This window comes from Cololabis saira, chromosome 16 (genome assembly GCF_033807715.1).
Source record: "Cololabis saira isolate AMF1-May2022 chromosome 16, fColSai1.1, whole genome shotgun sequence".
Taxonomy (NCBI): domain Eukaryota; kingdom Metazoa; phylum Chordata; class Actinopteri; order Beloniformes; family Belonidae; genus Cololabis; species Cololabis saira.
Genome location: NC_084602.1, coordinates 25,159,585 through 25,178,116, shown reverse-complemented (window position 1 = coordinate 25,178,116; position 18,532 = coordinate 25,159,585). Strand labels below are relative to the sequence as shown.

The 18,532-nt window shown below is 42.5% G+C and overlaps 2 protein-coding genes across 2 annotated transcripts in view; one reads left to right on the top strand and one right to left on the bottom strand.

Moving 5' to 3' along the window:
• Positions 1-2,411: 2,411 nt before the first annotated feature.
• On the top strand, positions 2,412-12,968 carry LOC133462795 (thrombospondin-1-like). The gene is made up of 22 exons (XM_061744235.1): positions 2,412-2,560; positions 2,774-2,859; positions 3,683-4,242; positions 4,365-4,443; positions 5,261-5,350; positions 5,454-5,563; positions 5,916-6,041; positions 6,171-6,267; positions 6,377-6,550; positions 6,632-6,808; positions 6,908-7,081; positions 7,175-7,455; positions 7,536-7,754; positions 7,843-7,950; positions 8,377-8,536; positions 8,651-8,769; positions 9,162-9,396; positions 9,492-9,719; positions 10,442-10,713; positions 10,801-10,898; positions 10,986-11,125; positions 11,222-12,968. Exons 2-22 carry the CDS (start codon positions 2,796-2,798, stop codon positions 11,227-11,229), a joined length of 3,519 nt encoding a protein of 1,172 aa, XP_061600219.1. The 5' UTR covers positions 2,412-2,560; positions 2,774-2,795; the 3' UTR covers positions 11,230-12,968.
• Positions 12,969-15,527: 2,559 nt separating this feature from the next.
• The window catches only part of fsip1 (fibrous sheath interacting protein 1), a 46,542-nt gene continuing 43,537 nt past the window's right edge, over positions 15,528-18,532 (bottom strand). The window contains exon 9 of the mRNA XM_061743300.1: positions 15,528-15,739. Coding sequence (XP_061599284.1) covers positions 15,605-15,739 — 135 coding nt within the window. The 3' untranslated portion in view covers positions 15,528-15,604. The remainder of the gene's footprint in view (positions 15,740-18,532) is intronic.

Sequence of the window (18,532 nt, the reverse complement as noted above, 5' to 3'; positions counted from 1 at the left end):
AGGGAGAGAAAGATGGAGAAAAAAAAGAGGCCAATGGGGTTATATTTTCAGTCATAAACTTCAACTTTCTGCAGAAGGAGGGGCACGGGATCATTTCTAAGAAAATCTGGGCAAAGGTGAAAAGAATTTTAACATTTATCATAATTTTATTATAACTTCAAAGTCCATTTCCCAGCTAACATTTGCATATGGAGTCATCAGAGATAAAAATGCTGCCACATATGAGATTGTTTGAGCTATGTCATGAGCTAACAAAATGGGTATCTTATCTTGTTCCCACTTGGATCAACCACATGAACAAAGCCAAGTGGGCAACTCACATTTCTGAACCAGTGGGCAATCCCATATGGAGATCCATTTAGTTTTATGATGCAAATGCTCCCCACCGCATAAACAGAGGATAAATTCCCTGTGACAGACTGAGCCCTGACTAGATCTTGGACAATCCTCAGCTAACGGACCATGATCCTTGCGTCCTCGGGAGAACTGGATTGATAAGAATTCACAGATCAAATGAGATTGACTCTCTTTTGAAGCCAGCCCCAATTTACATCCCTTCTAGGCAGGGGTGCAGATCCGATGTCAGGATTGGGGGGGACACCAACGTGATTTAAATTTTTAATTTTTTGCCAATATGCAACTCATACCCTGCCATAAATTGGTAAAGGCTCGCCAAAAAACACTGCACAGGGAATCATTTATTGTGCTGACCTTGTTTATTTGTCCTAAACAGCCAACAGTGTGTGTCACTGCTTACTTAACTGTTATATTCGTAAATCATAATTTTAAGGGTTTTGGGCATGTAGTGTCTACTCATCTCAAATTCTTCTCACCATCTTCCTTTTATCCTATGGGACTACTTTATGCACGATCAATTGATATATGGATGAAAATGGAGCCCTAAACAAGTACAAGTACAGGCAGGTACGAATGTAAACAGAACGTTGACAAAAAGTAATTGTCGAGCCCGTCAAAAAAATTATAAATATTAATTCACACTAAAAAAAAAAATGTATGGAGTAGCAATACTTTCATTCTGTACACCTCAAAACGCACTGTGGATGTATTATTTTTTTAGAAATATATTTTTAATAAATATTCTACATATTCAACCTTTAAGTCTGAAAATACATTTGTTCAATTTCGAATAATTTAGGGTATTTTTATTTGGGTGGAAAATTCAGGTTTTTCAGAAATTGGGGGGGACATGTCCCCCCCGTCCCCCCCAGGATCTGCACCCATGCTTCTAGGTTTGCTTCAGACTAGAAAGCTGGATTTATTCCCTCATACAAATGTTGGCTGGGTCTGAAGCAGTGTATGAAGCAGGTTGTTACCCTCAAACATCTACAAGAGTAAAATGCAAGAATCACATTATGAAGTAATACCCTGATGACAGTATAGCACTAAGGGCAGTTTGATTGCACTCATCCATCCATCATACCCACCTGTTCCAGTGCAGGATCATGCTGGAGTCTATTCAGGCTCTCTTTGGGTACAATCAGGGTACACCTGTGTAGGTTACAGGTCCCTCACAAGGTCACCTTAAAACCCACATCAGTGAAAATGTATGATTTCAGTGATTTAAGACTTAAATGCATTTATCAGAACTGTGAGCTGAAATATGTATTCATATAATAGTTTACAATAGATTACATAAAAATGCAACATGTGTATTTAAGTGAGTATCTAATCTTTCAAAATGCATCCAAGTACATTATTATATATTTGTCAAAAGCTTTTGAACCCTTTTCTTACCCATGTCTCTGGAATAAACACTAAAGGAGAGGGTTTCTCTGTCATTGATCTCCCTGCCGCAGACGGGACCAGGACACCTTGTTCTTTGCTCAACGGCTCCCCTGGCGGCCAATATGTTATAGCAAAATGTGAAACCGCTTAAACTTTCAAGGATTCAGTTGTCTCAAATATGAAATAGAAAATCAAAACATATGTCTACATATAGAAAATAATTATGGATAAAAAAAAAAACGTTATTATTATTTTCTAATCCATTCATTGGTGAGTATTTGTAGATGATTGTAACAGATTCACAGTAGATTCTTTTTTTTTTTAAGTATAATTTTTGTCACATATTAATAACTTACTTGGAATTAAGATGATATAAATCAAGAATATTAAGACGGTTACTTTTGTTTGACCGGAAACGACCACATCTTGGCTTCTGTATGCGGCTGAAATATTTCTCCGGTGATGGAAATTCAGCTCAGGAATGCCTTTTTTTCTCTTCTCCCCTCTGTGCGTCTCGGACATTTCTCTGACTGGCTGTGAGGTAAGAACACAAGTCCTTCCCTTTTCATCTTCCAGGCCTCCCATTGGCCCAGACTGTAGCTCAGGAATGTCCTTGAACTGTTTAAATAGCAGATAGGACAGAAGCAAAAGTCAGTTGAATAAGTGGAAGCATCGGAATAAAAAAGAGGAGTCCACAGAAAACTTGAGAAAAACCTCTAAGACAGAAGAAGAGACACGGGATCACTGAAAGGACAACTTTTTCTTCATTCTTGATCTTTTTTTTGCTTCTCCCAGATTTAATTCTCATATACAGGTTTGTAATTGCGTCTGTGCCGTTTAAAGGCTGATTTATGGTTCCGCGTTACACCAACGCAGAGCCTTACGGCGTAGGGGACGCGGCGACGCGCACCGTACCTACGCCGTAGGCTCTGCGTCGATTTAACGCAGAACCATAATCCAGGCTGAACAGTGCTGATGTGCAGATGTCATGTGCATGCCGTTAGTAACTGTTATCTGGTCGCTGCAGGATCTCACCTGAGCTTTTGGAGATGATGCTGCACGGCATCTTTTTGCTCTTGATGCTGTGGAGTTGCGAGGGCGCACGATTGGCAGGTGAGAAAGGAAAACTTGCTCTTTTTTTAAACTGTTAAAGAAAAGCGTATGTATGTGTGTGTGTATATATATATATATTAGGGATGGGCGGTATTGACTAAAAAATGTATCATGATAATTTCTGGCATTTATCCCGATAACGATAAAAATGACGATAAAAAAAAATACCAATTCAACTCCACTTTTTTAACTATAATCTATATGTTACATAAAAAACTCATCAACCGGAATTTATCTTTCTTTCTTTCTTTCTTTCTTTCTTTCTTTCTTTCTTTCTTTCTTTCTTTCTTTCTTTCTTTCTTTCTTTCTTTCTTTCAGGCTCATTTCTTTCTTTCTTTCTTTCTTTCAGGCTCATTTCTTTCTTTCTTTCTTTCTTTCAGGCTCATTTCTTTCTTTCTTTCTTTCTTTCTTTCTTTCTTTCTTTCTTTCTTTCTTTCTTTCTTTCTTTCTTTCTTTCTTTCTTTCTTTCTTTCAGGCTCATTTCCTTCCTTCCTCCATCTAAAATATCGCCCATTCCTAATATATATATATATATATATATATATATATATATATATATTTATATATATATAAATATATATATATATATATATATATATATATATATAATGGGCTATATTAATAAAATAAATATATGTGTTATATTAAAAAAATCATATGTATTTTATATCAAAATTGCACATATGCTTTAGGTTCTTACCAGCATGGTATAACCATTAATATGTGTGCAGACAAGGTAGAAAAAAAAGCTGTTTAAGTTGATCCATGTAGAAAGAAACTGTTGTCATAGTCTCTTTTTTTTCTTCTTTTCCTTGCCTCGCAGAGAGCCGTGATGACAACAGCGTGTATGACTTATTTGAGCTGGCCCGGGTGAACAAGAGGAACCACGGCGTGAGTCTGGTGAAAGGCGTGGACCCCTACAGCCCGGCTTACAAGGTCCTGAACGCGGACCTGATCCCCCCGATCCCCGACGGCTCCTTCAGGGACCTGCTCGACTCCATCCAGGCCGAGCGCGGCTTCCTGCTGCTGGTCAACCTCAAGCAGTTCAAGCGCACCCGGGGCAGCCTGCTCACCGTGGAGAAGAGCGACGGCTCCGGGCCCGTGTTCGAGGTCATCTCCAACGGCAAGGCCAACACCCTGGACGTGGTGTACGCCACCGACAGCCAGCAGCACGTCGTGTCCATCGAGGACGCCGGCCTCGCCACCGGCCACTGGAAGAACATCACGCTGTTCGTGCAGGAGGACAAGGCGCAGCTGTTCGTGGGCTGCGAGGAGATCAACGTGGCGGAGATGGACGTCTCCATCCAGACCGTGCTGTCCCGGGAGGTGGCGGACGCAGCCAGGCTCAGGATCGGAAAGGCGGCTGTAAAAGACAAGTTTATGGTAAGTAGTGTGCTTTTTTTTTTTAAATATTCTGACCACCGTTAAAGAAAACATTAAAAACATCATCTACAGTTTAAATTGAGTAGTTTTCTTATGAGGGTGATTTTTTTTTCTTCTTCAAGGGGGTGCTTCAGAATGTGCACTTTGTCTTTGGTACCACCCTGGATGCCATACTGAGAAATAAAGGCTGCCAAAGAGAAGGTAAGTCCTGAGGAAATCTTTTCTTTTTCTAAAACTGCCTGACTCTGTCAAAGTGCACAGAAGTCAATAATAATGCAAAAGATTGCAGCAGACCCATCCCACCCCGGACTAGGGATGGGCGGTATGGACTAAAAAATGTATCACGATTATTTCTGGCATTTATCCCGATAACGATAAAAATGACGATAAAAAAAATACCAATTCAACTCCACCTTTTTAACTATGAATCTATCTCGCTCTCAGATCCACCATGTTTGTCATCAACGGGAATGTTTCTTTCTTTCTTTCTTTCTTTCTTTCTTTCTTTCTTTCTTTCTTTCTTTCTTTCTTTCTTTCTTTCTTTCTTTCTTTCTTTCTTTCTTTCCTTCCTTCTTTTTTCCCTTCCTTCCTCCTTTCCTCCTGCTCTTTCCTTCCTTCTTCCCTTCCTCTTTTCTCCCTTCCTTCCTCCTTTCCTTGTTTTCTCCCTTCCTTCTCCCCTTTCCTTCCTTCCTTCCTTCCTTCCTTCTTTTTTCCCCTTCCTTCCTTCTTTCCTCCTGCTCTCTCCTTCCTTCTTCCCTTCCTCTTTTCTCCCTTCCTTCCTTCCTTCCTTCCTTCCTTCCTTCCCTCCTTCCTTCCTTCCTTCCTTCCTTCCTTCCTTCCTTCCTTCCTTCCTTCCTTCCTTCCTTCCTTCCTTCCTTCCTTCCTTCCTTCCTTCCATAAATCAGCTTTACACAAAAACATCATCAACGGGAATTTATTGTTTTTACCGCGACAACAAACTTGGCATTAAACTTATTTCTGATTTCTGATTTCTAATCCTCTCCTCTCCCCTTTGCAGCACTCTTAACTGATGTCATGACCCTGGACAATCCAGTCAATGGCTCCAGTCCCGCTATTAGGACCGATTACACCGGCCACAAAGCCAAAGGTGAGACCTCTCCTTCGCTCCTAGTCATGACTGTGTCACTTTTCCACTAATAAGTTATAAATATAAAAGGATCGATCTAATTTATTGCTCTCTTGTCACACAGATCTCCAGTCTGTCTGCGGCTTCTCCTGTGAAGACATCGCCAGCATGTTTAAGGAGCTCCGGGGACTCAATGTGATTGTTAAACAGCTGTCAAATGAGCTCCAGAAAGTGGTAAGCTCAATGGGGCCGTCTGGGTTTGCACTTCGTCATCTTTCACTCCCTCTTTCCCTCCCCGCTCCGTCTCTCCTCCTGCTTCCAGTTAACGCGTTCCCAGTGCGCAGCCACTTGTCGCTGTAATGGCTGTCCCCAGCCAAGTCCTTAATGAGACCCATGTGAATACACAAATATGTTTGGCCCTCGGTCACATTTGCGCTGCTTCGCTAGAGTCCAGCAATGTCTTAATCACGGTTCTGATGGTGATTCATTCGTATTGGAACCTTGGCAAAGTCAAAGTTTTCCATCCTCTGTCTTGAGTAGCCCCCGTCTCTTACTTAATGCCCTTTTTTTTCTCTTCCTCCTACAGTCTACAGACAGCCAGTCACTGAGAACCCAAATGAAAATCCACAGTGGAGTCTGCATCCATAACGGCATTGTGCACAATGACAAAGATGAGTGGACGGTGGACGGCTGCACCGAGTGCACCTGTCAGGTGAGCATCGTCACAACTGCATGAACCTGCCAGGGATCCAAAGATGACATGCTGGGGATCAGGATGAGCAAATGTTACTTTAGTTTGTAGTTAACCACATAACTCATCAGTGTTATGTTCCCCATCCAGAACTCTGCTACAGTGTGCCGTAAAATCTCCTGTCCCCTGATCCCATGTGCCAACGCCACTGTCCCTGATGGAGAATGCTGCCCCCGCTGTGGAACCCGTATGTTTCTTTCTGTTCATCTTTTGAACCCAGTTTCATTTTCTTGAATCGAAATGTATTAATTGGAGTTTATTTACTTACGTTTATTGATGATCCCTGTCCCCTTCAGCGAGTGACCATGCAGAGGACGGCTGGTCCGCCTGGTCTGACTGGACCCATTGTTCGGTGACTTGTGGCCGCGGCATCCAACAGCGTGGACGCTCCTGTGACCGCATCAACAGCAAGTGTGAGGGCACCTCTGTCCAGACCCGTGACTGCTACCCGGAGGAATGTGACAAGCGCTGTAAGTCTCTAAGCACTCTTGAAAAACGCTCGTTTTCTCATCTGGAGAATGTGAATTTGACGGCGTGCGTGTCGCTCACAGTCAAACAGGATGGAGGATGGAGCCACTGGTCACCCTGGTCCTCTTGCTCTGTGACCTGTGGAGAGGGGGTCATGACACAAATCCGCCTCTGCAACTCCCCCACTCCCCAGATGGGCGGAAGGGACTGCGAGGGAGAAGGGCGTCACACCAAAGTCTGCCAGAAGTCTGCTTGTCCTAGTGAGTTAGACCTCAGCACTAAAGTAGCTATGGGGGGGGAGAATGTGTATATTCAAAGTAGATTAATGAATGTATGTTTTTTTCGCTTGTGTGTTTTAGTCAATGGAGGTTGGGGACCTTGGTCACCTTGGGACACCTGCTCTGTTACCTGTGGCGGAGGAATCCAAAACCGGAAGCGTCTCTGCACAGACCCTGCACCCAAATACGGTGGAAAAGATTGTGTGGGAGATGCTACTGTGATGCAAGTCTGCAACAAAGAGGAATGTCCAATTGGTAGGTGTCCGAGCTTCTCTGACAATAAACACATGGCACCAATCACATCACAGCACAACACCTTTTTAAAGCACCTATTCTTTCTGTTCTCAGACGGTTGTCTTTCAAGCCCATGCTTCCCTGGCGCAAAGTGCAACAGCTTCCCCGATGGCTCCTTCAAGTGTGGCAAGTGTCCTCTGGGATACGCTGGTGATGGTGTCGCATGCAAGGACGTAGATGAATGCAAAGAGGTCCCAGATGCTTGCCACACTCACAATGGCGCCCATCGCTGTGAGAACACTGAGCCGGGTTACAACTGTCTCCCCTGCCCTGCACGTTTCTCTGGTCCCCAGCCCTTTGGAAGAGGAGTGGAACAGGCAATTGCTAAGAAACAGGTTTGTTCATTAATTGCTGTTGATGTGGCTAATACGTCATAAGCTTGCATTTTTTTAAAGCCATCTGTTCATTTCTTTAGGTTTGCAGTCCCCGTAACCCTTGCCGAGACGGTAGCCACAACTGTCATAAAAATGCAAACTGCATCTACTTGGGGGTCTATTCCGAGTCCATGTTCCGCTGCGAATGCAAACCAGGCTATGCTGGGAACGGCCGGATATGTGGAGAGGACACTGACCTGGACGGCTGGCCCAACACTAACCTGCACTGTGTGGAGAACGCCACCTATCATTGCAAGAAGGTAGCCAGACCCTGAAGGCTATTATCACCCATCTGCAATCTGTTATTGAGATGATTGCCTCCTTAACCTCTCTTTTGTTCCTGTTTAGGATAACTGCCCCAACCTCCCCAACTCTGGCCAGGAAGATCATGACAAAGATGGTCTGGGGGATGAATGTGACCATGATGATGACAATGATGGGATCCCCGATGATAGGGTGAGTAATCATGAGGGCTTTTTTAACCCCAAAGGGAGCTTTCCTCAGACACCACACATAGCAATCAGCTGTAGCCATCCTTCCTCTGGGCAGCAGGAATGCAAAGTGCTCATGTTTGTGTGCTTTTCACCGGAGACTTGCAGTGGAAAGTCAGTAGCGAACAGAATAAGGCAATACAGTATAATTAAAACCAAAAAACCAAAGCTGAGGATGAGGTGGGCTGGTTGCCCAAAATTCTTAGTGTGCATTTGGAAAGTTGGACAAGAAAAATGCAGCGGTAGAAAACACCAGTGGAATATTATATTCAAGCCAAAGTAAGGGATAAAAAAAAAACAATCCTTGAAAAGCAACCTTTTTCCATATAAACACCTCACTTCAGTCATGACTTATTTCAGTTATTAAACTGATCTTTCTCTCTGATATTAGGACAACTGCCCAAGAGTATACAACCCCGCCCAGTATGACGCTGACAGGGATGACGTTGGCGACCGCTGTGACAACTGTGTGTTTGAAGCCAACACCGATCAAACTGACACTGACAACAACGGAGAGGGTGATGCCTGTGCTGTTGATATCGATGGCGATGGTAAGTAAACCCCCCCCCCCCCCCCCCCCCCACACACACACACACAGAAATTCAGTTTCTGAAGGCGGTTGTGCAAATGCAAAGGCTAAAACCGAATATGTTTGTGCTCTACAGGTATTCTAAACGAGAATGACAACTGCCCGTACGTGTACAACGTGGACCAGAGAGACACCGACAGGGATGGGGTGGGAGATCACTGCGATAACTGTCCTCTGGAGCACAATCCAGATCAGGTAATGACCAAAGTTACTTCAGCTTTTACATTAGGGCCTGCATGAGTGATACAGCTAAACCCGATGAAGGAAACAGGGTTTTAAATACAAAAAATGAAACCCGTTTTAATGAAAGAAGAATTCCTCATCTTTTAACTCTAAAAAAAACTAAAACATACAATACAAAGAATTATTTGCTGAGGTGTAAACAGGCTGCCCACTTCTCTTTAGAGACATTGCTTGCATACCTGAAAACAAGGGCCTGCATTTATATGCAGAGTAATAAACGCTCCACAATGAGGCTAATAAAAAAATAATAGTGGGAAGCTATGTGAAGAGAACACAAATGTCTTTTAGAGTGAGGAGCCGCTCTCTGGGAAATCTCATCATAAAGGAATTCTGTTCATCCACAGATCGACTCTGACTCAGATCGTATAGGAGACAAGTGCGATAACAACCAGGACATTGATGAAGACGGTCACCAGAACAACTTGGACAACTGCCCATACATCGCCAACGCCAACCAAGTAGACCACGACAAGGATGGCAAGGGCGATGCCTGCGACCATGACGACGACAATGACGGCATCCCCGATGACAAAGACAACTGTCGACTGGCCTTTAACCCCGATCAACTGGACTCCGATGGTGAGTTCTACAGAAGACCTGGCACCATTCCCCCTGTTGGTAGCATTACAGAGATCCTCGTTCTCACTGCTTGTTTTTCTTGTTTTTAATCTCAGGCGATGGGCGCGGTGACGTGTGCAAAGACGATTTTGACCAAGACAACATTCTGGACATCTATGACGTGTGCCCAGAGAACTTTGACATCAGTGAAACAGACTTCCGCAGGTTCCAGATGGTTCCCCTGGATCCAAAGGGCACTTCTCAGATTGACCCCAACTGGGTGGTGCGGCATCAGGGCAAGGAGCTGGTGCAAACCGTCAACTGTGACCCAGGCATTGCTGTTGGTACGTAGCAGACGCACCAGTATCCTGCTGCAAGTACATATTAGGGCTGGGCGGTATGGACAAAAAAATTGATCACGATAATTTCTGGCATTTATCCCGATAATGATAAAAATGACGATAAAAGAAATACCAATTCAACTCCATATTTTTTAAATCTATCTCGCTCTCAGATCCGCCATGTATGTTACACAAAAACGTCATCAACGGGAATTGATCCTTCTTTCTTTCTTTCTTTCTTTCTTTCTTTCTTTCTTTCTTTCTTTCTTTCTTTCTTTCTTTCTTTCTTTCTTTCTTTCTTTCTTTCTTTCTTTCTTTCTTTCTTTCTTTGTGGCTCATTTCTTTCTTTCTTTCTTTCTTTCTTTCTTTCTTTCCTTCTTTCTTTCTTTCTTTCTTTGTGGCTCATTTCTTTCTTTCTTCTTCTTTCTTTCTTTCTTTCTTTCTTTCTTTCTTTCTTTCTTTCTTTCTTGCAGGTTAATTTCCTTCCTTCCTTCCTTCCTTCCTTCCTTCCTTCCTTCCTTCCTTCCTTCCTTCCTTCCTTCCTTCCTTCCTTCCTTCCCGTACTTTGTGCGTCGACTTAATGTTCGTTTTTACCGCGAGATGATAAATTCTTACCGTGGGGAATTTTTTTGACGGTTTATCGTGAACGGTAAAATATCACCCATTCCTAGTACATATACGCAGAAATGCTGGAGAGTTGACACAAATCTCTCATTTCATTCCAGGTTTCGATGAATTCAGCGCCGTGGATTTCAGTGGGACATTCTTCATCAACACCGACAGAGATGACGACTACGCCGGCTTTGTTTTTGGCTACCAGTCAAGCTCCCGCTTCTACACAGTGATGTGGAAACAGATCACACAGACCTACTGGTCCCACACACCCACAAGAGCTCAAGGCTACTCCGGATTGTCAATCAAAGTGGTCAACTCCACCACAGGGCCTGGCGAGCACCTGAGGAACGCCCTGTGGCACACCGGAGACACCGCCGGACAGGTGAGTCCAGAGGAGCACAGATGAGGGCAATTTAAGATGACCTTTGGAGGTTTTCTCATTTTAACGTGTTTGATTCTTCATTTTCAGGTTCGCACTCTGTGGCACGACCCCAAGAACATTGGCTGGAAGGACTTCACCGCCTACAGATGGCACCTGACCCACAGACCCAAGACCGGACTTATTAGGTGAGTTTTATACCTTTTTTCGACTGCAAATATCTAGAGCTCTCACTGAAATGACACTGAGCTCACGTTATTGTTTTACCTTTTTAGAGTGGTCATGTACGAAGGCAAGAGAATCATGGCTGATTCTGGAAACATCTACGACAAGACATATGCCGGAGGCCGACTAGGCTTGTACGTCTTCTCTCAGGAGATGGTTTACTTCTCTGACCTCAAATACGAATGTAGAGGTAAGCTCATCCATCAAGGTCGAACACTTTGGAAACCCCTCGTCATCACTTTAGACTTTATTTTTAACATCCTTTCCCATCTGTTATTTCTTTCAGATACATAAGTGGAACCTGGAACCTTCAAAAGAATGTATCTGAACAAATCTATAATACAAGACCTGGAATGATTTCTATTTAACTTTTTTCCTTTGAGAAAATGCACATTGGAGGTATGTGGAGCGAATGAACTAGCATGAGGTCAAACGACCTCAGGAGTTAAAGCCAAATGAAAGTTCAATGATTATTCTGCAACAAACTCAAATTGTGAGCGCAGCTTTGCTTGGAAGAAATATGCTCTCTCACTCTGTCTGTGCAGAACGAGGGCCACATTTTAGTGCTTTGCACACCTGAACTGTCATCCGTCTGTGGACGAGAGAGCAAATAGAAGAGTACTTTTTTTGGATTTTTCTTATCTGATTTTTGAGCATTAAGATACATCTGCTGTGGACTCAAATGTAAGATTTGTAGTATGAAGAAAGCAGTAGGAGAATTTTCTTAGGCTGGGGGCAAAAATGCCCTGAGAAGGACCTGTTGAGGGACGGAGGACAGTATGGACTGGCTGTTACTATCTATCTAAGAGAGTGAATGCTGAAAAAGTGTGCTTGTGCATGTGTACCACCCAACAAGTGTAGTTACGAGTTACCCAAGTCCAAATTCGATACAAAAATTCGTCAGATGACCCACCACACCAGCTGCTACAGACACGCACAAACCAGCCATGTCTGTAGCAGAGATGATGAGCTGGCCCAAACATTAGACTTCTCAGGAAATCCTCAAAGGGTCGAGTCAAGTCTGCTGGGCTTCCTTTTCTTGGTTGTTGAAGTAGTGGAGAAGCTTTCTGGGTGCAACATGAAACATCTTCAGGGACCAAGTAAAGCGAGTCCAGCTGTCTTGATTTAAGGCTTTGAGGATTACCATGACCTGGATGACTGAGAGTCTACACCAGTGTACTTCTCAGGAAAAAGAGTGCTAGAAGAAAGCAGAATAATCAGGACAGCACAGGGCATCGAAGCAGACACACTGCACGCTGCTTTGGAACAGTAATCATCGGCAAATATCATGTTAATATCTCTCATTTCTACTGAACATCAAGGGACGTAAACACAGCGAGCCAGTCTCTTTCATAAGTATGGCTTTCTGTTTTTACTTCAAAGAGGCGTCGCCATCATTAAATGTTAGTTTAACTAATCAGGGCAGTAAAATATAAGTGTTCTGCTTCTGCACAGTGTGCATGACTGGTGTGGCTGAGCTTGAGTGTTCATTTCTGACAAAAGGGTTGAAAAAAGAAACCCTTTATGTACAAATATTACCTCATAAATTCTTTTTGTATTGAGGCCAGCAATACACAAGAATCACTTTCTTAGCGACAGAGTATAAACTGATTGGCTTCGTTGTTTTAAGCATTTAGTATCTTTTATATGCTGTATATAGGATATTTTTGTAGCAAAAGAAGCCCAAACAGGAAAGGATTAAAGAAATGTTGTCTTAACTCTGTTTTGCGTATTTCCTGTGCAGTTTTGATAAATTATTATGTCTGTTTTATGTCATTTGTGTAGATATATGCTATTTAAATAATTTATCTAGAAGCGTAGCCACTTATGGGCACGTTTCTATCTGTATAAACATTTTTTTGCACACTGACATGAGGATGTCTTTGTTGTTTCATTTTTGTATGTGTCCTTTTTAATTATTAGTGAAGCTTTTATATAAACATTTGTACAATAGTTTCTACCCAAAGTGCTGTTTATACTCATACCTGATATTTTGTAATGTCAAGTGAACAATAAACAAGACAAAAAAAAGATTCAGAGCCACTTTGTGTGATTTTGGGGAATCAAGCAGTTAAATTGGTGAAACCCTTTTCTTCTTTTTTTTTTTTTTTCCTCTCAGTGATTTTTGAACTTGATATCTACTATGATTAAGCCGTTCTCCCTGAAAATACAAAAGAGTTGATCCGTGCCGTGTCAAGGGACTGGAATTCATTAGTGGGGTCGGGTGAAGCGCTCGGAGAAAGGGAGTGTTCTTGAGTCAATGACATGCCCAGCCGACCGAAGCAGCACATCGGCACTGATCTGATCAGACATTACACAGGCATCCGTTCACTCCATCAAACACCAGTGAAGAGGTAGACGGAAGAAATTTGTGCCGCAGAGTAATGAATTCACACGCTTTGTGGAAGTGAATTTCAATTACGGCTTTGCACGGGCACTGTTCAGTTTTCAGATGTACCTGAATAGACGATTAGCTGTCCGCACTGAAAAAACCCTGCAGCAATAAATTATCCGCAAAATTCCAACAGCTAATTTAAGGTTTTTACAGGGTCAGAAAGAGCTGTTATCTAAACCCCAGCCAGTCTCCGTTTTCTGCCGGTGTCTATACATCACGGATGACTTCATTCCTACCATAATGAGCTCCCAAGGTTTTCCCTTTCTAAATGAACAGTATACGGTATCTTCCATTCTGAGAACATATTGTGTTGGTTATGTACATCATAATAAACAGACAGAAGTTCCACACATGCACTCAAAAATGCATGAACATGCTGTCCCAGACCATTTCAGAGGTGTCTGTTTCTAATTCCCATGAGCATACTTAAGTATGGCGCTGGTAGCAGGGTTTCCATTCAGATTTGACATGTTCATATGTCTGCTTTGAGTCAAGAGGAATGTCAGGACATTCCTGCCGTTTAGATGAGGGTTGGAACACGTGACTGAGGTGAAGAGTTGGGATCAACACGCCCGTAGGTGTCCAGTGGTCGCAGAGCGGAAAGGCAAGGCCCCTGGGCAGGAGTCGGCCAGGTGCAGGCCCGGCAATTAGGAGGAAATTGGAAGTGTGTCAACAGCTTCCACAAAACCACTCATCTTTTATCAGTGGAATCCAGTTATTTAAATAAAAAAATGGATCCAGTTTTGCAAGACCCAACTGATCTGAGCCACTCTGACCAAGATCACCTTTAGAGGCAGGAATGAGTGGAATGTTTAAAGCTGAACTGATAATGAGCACTACTGTCATGGAGCACACATCATCCCTTATGCTTTGTTGAATATCCAACCACACAGCGCGACCAAAAATGGGCTATATTTCAGCTTAATTTTAATACATCAAATTGTTTAGAGGTCATCCCACAGGCCCGCCACTATTAGCTAATATTAATGTGCGCGGCAGAACATTCTGCGGCCACGTCACCCCCTTATTAGGCAGCAATGTTCTTTCTCATTGATGATGCTTAGATGAATGCAAAGTGAGGCCTGGTTTCCTTAAACGGAGACACAAACACAAATAAAAACAATGGGTTGCCATACAGCTGCATACCGATAAAATTGAGACAAATTAGGCTAGAAATTACAGTCCTCATCCGCAGTAAACCAAAGATTAGTTCAAAAGTTTTTCTTTCCATGTGAAGCCTGATTGCTGACATGGATCTTTTCTTTTTCGTTAGCTGTGGCTCAAAAGGCAGAGGAGCTGTCTGTCAACGTAAAGGTTGGTGGCTTGATTCCTTACCTCATAGTCTATGGTATCAAGTCCTCGGGCAATAGACTGAACCATATCATCTCCAATGTGTTCATGAGAGTGTGACTGTGTGTATAACAGAAACTCAACAGAAAAAGATAGATGCATAGACTAAGAGCAGAGGTGGACAGAGTACTCGACCCCAGTACTTGAGTAAGAGTACAAATACTACTGGTCAAAATTTACTCCGTTACAAGTAAAAGTAGCTCAGTCAAAATATTACTCGAGTAAGAGTAGAAAAGTACATGCTTTTAAAGGTACTTAAGTATCCAAAAGTAAATGCTTTTAAATTTACTTTAAGTAAGAGTAAGAGTAAGAGTAAGAATAAATTTCTTATTTTCCACATCAGTAAATTACTATATTTTTTCTAAATTAATTGTTGCGGCTCTGTCTTGACAAACGCAGGCTACTTTGGCGGTATCGTTTTGAGGAGGCTTGACGTATTTCCGCTTTACGCACATCCCAGTGGAGAGCGTGCACTGTGATAGGTCTCCTCCTTTGACAAAAACAGCTTGTGTCCAATAGGATTTTAGGGAAGAAGAAAAAAGAGCAGACCTGAAAGTAACGAGTACTTTCCAGCCTTCCTAGAAATGTACTCGAGTAAAAGTAAAAATATTTGTCTTGGAAATGTATTCAAGTAAGAGTAATAAGTACCAAAGAAATCTAATACTCAAGTAAAGTACAAATCCTCTGGATATGTACTTAAGTACAGTAATCAAGTAAATTTACTCCGTTACTGTCCACCACTGACTAAGAGTACTGTGTGAATGACCAGAAAAGCACTATATGAAAAGTGTCCATTTTAAGTTTTGCCCCTGTTACCACATTTTAAAAGGTGTTTATTAGTTCATGCTACTTCAATATGGGATCATTATACATTCAAAAAAGTTAAGGTAAATCCCAGCAATCACACATTTTGATGACAGGACATCAGAAGGACAAGTGATCGTCTTCGAGATCTCCTGACGTCTCATTCCCCTCACGGCCCTGGATCCAGCTCTCCGTCAGCTCACATTCATCCAGCAGGCTACGCAACTGCTCCTCAGTGACGGGGGGGGACTCGCTCTGCAGGAACAAAAACACATATGTTATTTCAGTGATGCTGATTTTTCTAATAATGAAAAAATGCTGGAGGAAAAATGTTCTGAGGCCACGAGGACATCACTGGCACCTTTGTTTCAACATGTCCTTGGTTAGCCATGAGACTGAACCTTACTTTGCCCTCAATATGCTCACTGGTGTGTGGTTGTCAAGACAAATTCTTCATGCCATTTAAAAACTCAAAAGCTATTTGAAAATGTCCAGATTAGACAGGATTGTGAGGAAAGAGCACTCTGTTCACTCTCTATGCGATGACAGAACAGGATCAAGGTCATACTGTAATATAGACAAATGTCTGTTCATTTTTAGGAAAAACAGTTCAACTAAATGTAAAATTAGAGGCAATATTTAGGTTGAAATTGAGGATATCGACAGGAAGAATAAGGCCTCCACTATTATATAGCTCTACAGTCTCAGAATCCAGTCAGAACTCAGATGAAAGGCCAGGGGTATGATACACGACAACAACAAAGATAAGAAGTGATTTGCTAATGTGCACTTTGCATAAGAAAAAAAAATCAGGTGCTCAACAGAGCAACAGCTCATGTTTAATCAAAAGATCATCAGTAAGCCTTAGTGATGGATAGCTGCCACTGTCTTGCCTGTGGTTCAAGGAGTGTGACTATTTAAAAAGGTACAGAAAGTTTATTCATTGATGCCAACATGATTCTTCTGCAGTAGAAAAGTTTCTGTTAGACAAACTTGTCTGATATAATGACCAGAAAGACTTGGGTGAGGTAAGAACAGACTGCATGAAAATAATTGAAAAGGGACTGTCTTGATGTCACCCATACACTTCTCGAAGAGTCGATTAGAAGCCTGATTTGTCGGGGCTGGTGACAAAGTCATATTGGCAGGATATTCCACCCAACCTTGATTAATCCAAAAATGGGCAAATGGAAAGAACTAACAAACCTGGCATCTGGTTGGAAGATGTCCATATAAGGCAAGGCAACGCAAGTTTATTTTTATAGCACGATTCAACAACAAAGGTGATTCGAATTGCTTTACAGAGACATTAAAACATCACATTGTTGAAATAAAAAGCATGATTTAAAAATTAAAAAAGAAATAAAAACAATACATACACGTTTTGAAACTCAAGCTTAAACATAACAGTGTAGATTTGGAGCTTTATACAAAAGTGTTTCAGCTGATCTGAGGCTTTCTGGGAGTTTGTCCCGGGCATGTGGAGCATTGAATCTGAATGCAGCTTCTCCATGTCTGGTTCGGACTCTGGAAACTGATTAAAAAAAACAGATCCAGGTGACCTGAGGGTTCTGAAAGATTCATACTGGGTCAGGAGGTCCCTGATGTATGTTGGTCCTGGACCATTCAGAGCTTTATAGACCAGCATCAGAACTTTAAAGTCTATCCTCTGATGGACAGGCAGCCAGTGTAAAGACCTCAGAGCTGGACTGATGTGATCACCTTCTTTGGTCTAAGTGAGGACTCCAGCAGCAGAGTTCTGGATGATTTGCAGTTGTCTAACTGACTTTTTAGTTAGACCTGTAAAGATGCTGTTGTAGTGAATGTTACGGACATAATTCATCTTGTTTATTCAGTGTGGTTCTACACACCGTTCATTATTAAATGCAGCATCTTGTCCTTCATGCAACTATGACTGTTCAGGGATTGTGGTCCCTTTAAATGTGGTCATGACGTTGAACTCCATGCCGGTTGGGTTGCTGGACAGCTCCTGTTTTGTTGATTCAGTGTTCTGAAACTTTTCAATAAACGACACACGCTTTCGTATGGGAAATTGTCTGCTCTATTTTCTGCAATTCCCACACTGTTACAATAATCAAGCTTCTAAAGTTGAACGCATGGAACAGTTTTTCCAGGTCCTGTTGAGATATCAGATATTTTAACCTTGATATATTCTTAAGGTGATAGTCGGCTGACTTTGTTATTGCTTTAAAGGTATTGTGACATCATTTTTAACATGCTTTTAACACTATTAAAGGTCTTGGCCAACATCCCTCAAATGTGTCTAAAAGAGTGTAACAAGAAAAACTTCACTCTAGTACTCCATTCCTGGCTTTTTATGACAGTGTTTTTTTGCGCCGTGAAAAACGCTTCCTTTTCCCCCTTTCCTGTCAATCATTGCTCCTCCAAACCTCCTCCAACCCAACCATACGCTCACAGCGGCGTCGGAGAGTTAAGCCGGGAGCGACAGGCGAAGCATGCACGGAAAAGCAGCAGGGCGAACCACAGCAAACAATCATAAAAATAAAGGCATGCAAGCAACAGTGTCCCCTTGTCTTAAGTCCAGTCAGTGGCCGCGGGTCTTCTTAGCAGTTTTCCTCCGGTGATGAGAACAGAAGAGGCTCTAAACAGCTCCGTGTTAAGCCTGATTTATGGTTCCGCGTTAAATCGACGCAGACCCTACGCCGTGGGGTTCAGCGTACGGTGCGCGTCGCCGAGTAACCCTACGCCGTAGGCTCTGCGTCGGTGTAACGCGTAACCATAAATCAGCCTTTATGGTGCGCTGGAGAGGAGAGGAGGCAGGGAGCTGGGTGGAGGGGGCGGTGATTTAGCGGATTGCTACGTAACGACCCGCCAGCAAACCAGATGCGCCGTTTTTGCATAGTTATGCGGAAAATCCCAGAAAGCACACAATACACTGAATGTTAAAAGTTCGTTGTTTTTTGGGTGTAATTGATGTCAAGACACCCAACAAAACACAAAAAATCAAGAAAAATGTGTTTTTCATGTCACAATACCTTTAATATGTTTGTCCAAATTGAGGTCTGA

What these genes read in the sequence shown, in the direction of transcription:
- LOC133462795 (XM_061744235.1), top strand. Translation starts at nt 2,796, where the DNA reads ATGATGCTGCACGGCATCTTTTTGCTCTTGATGCTGTGGAGTTGCGAG. An exon ending in CCAGAAGTCTGCTTGTCCTA is followed by an intron (nt 6,809 to 6,907) that starts GTGAGTTAGACC and finishes TGTGTGTTTTAG; the next exon opens with TCAATGGAGGTTGGGGACCT. An exon ending in CAAAGAGGAATGTCCAATTG is followed by an intron (nt 7,082 to 7,174) that starts GTAGGTGTCCGA and finishes TTCTGTTCTCAG; the next exon opens with ACGGTTGTCTTTCAAGCCCA.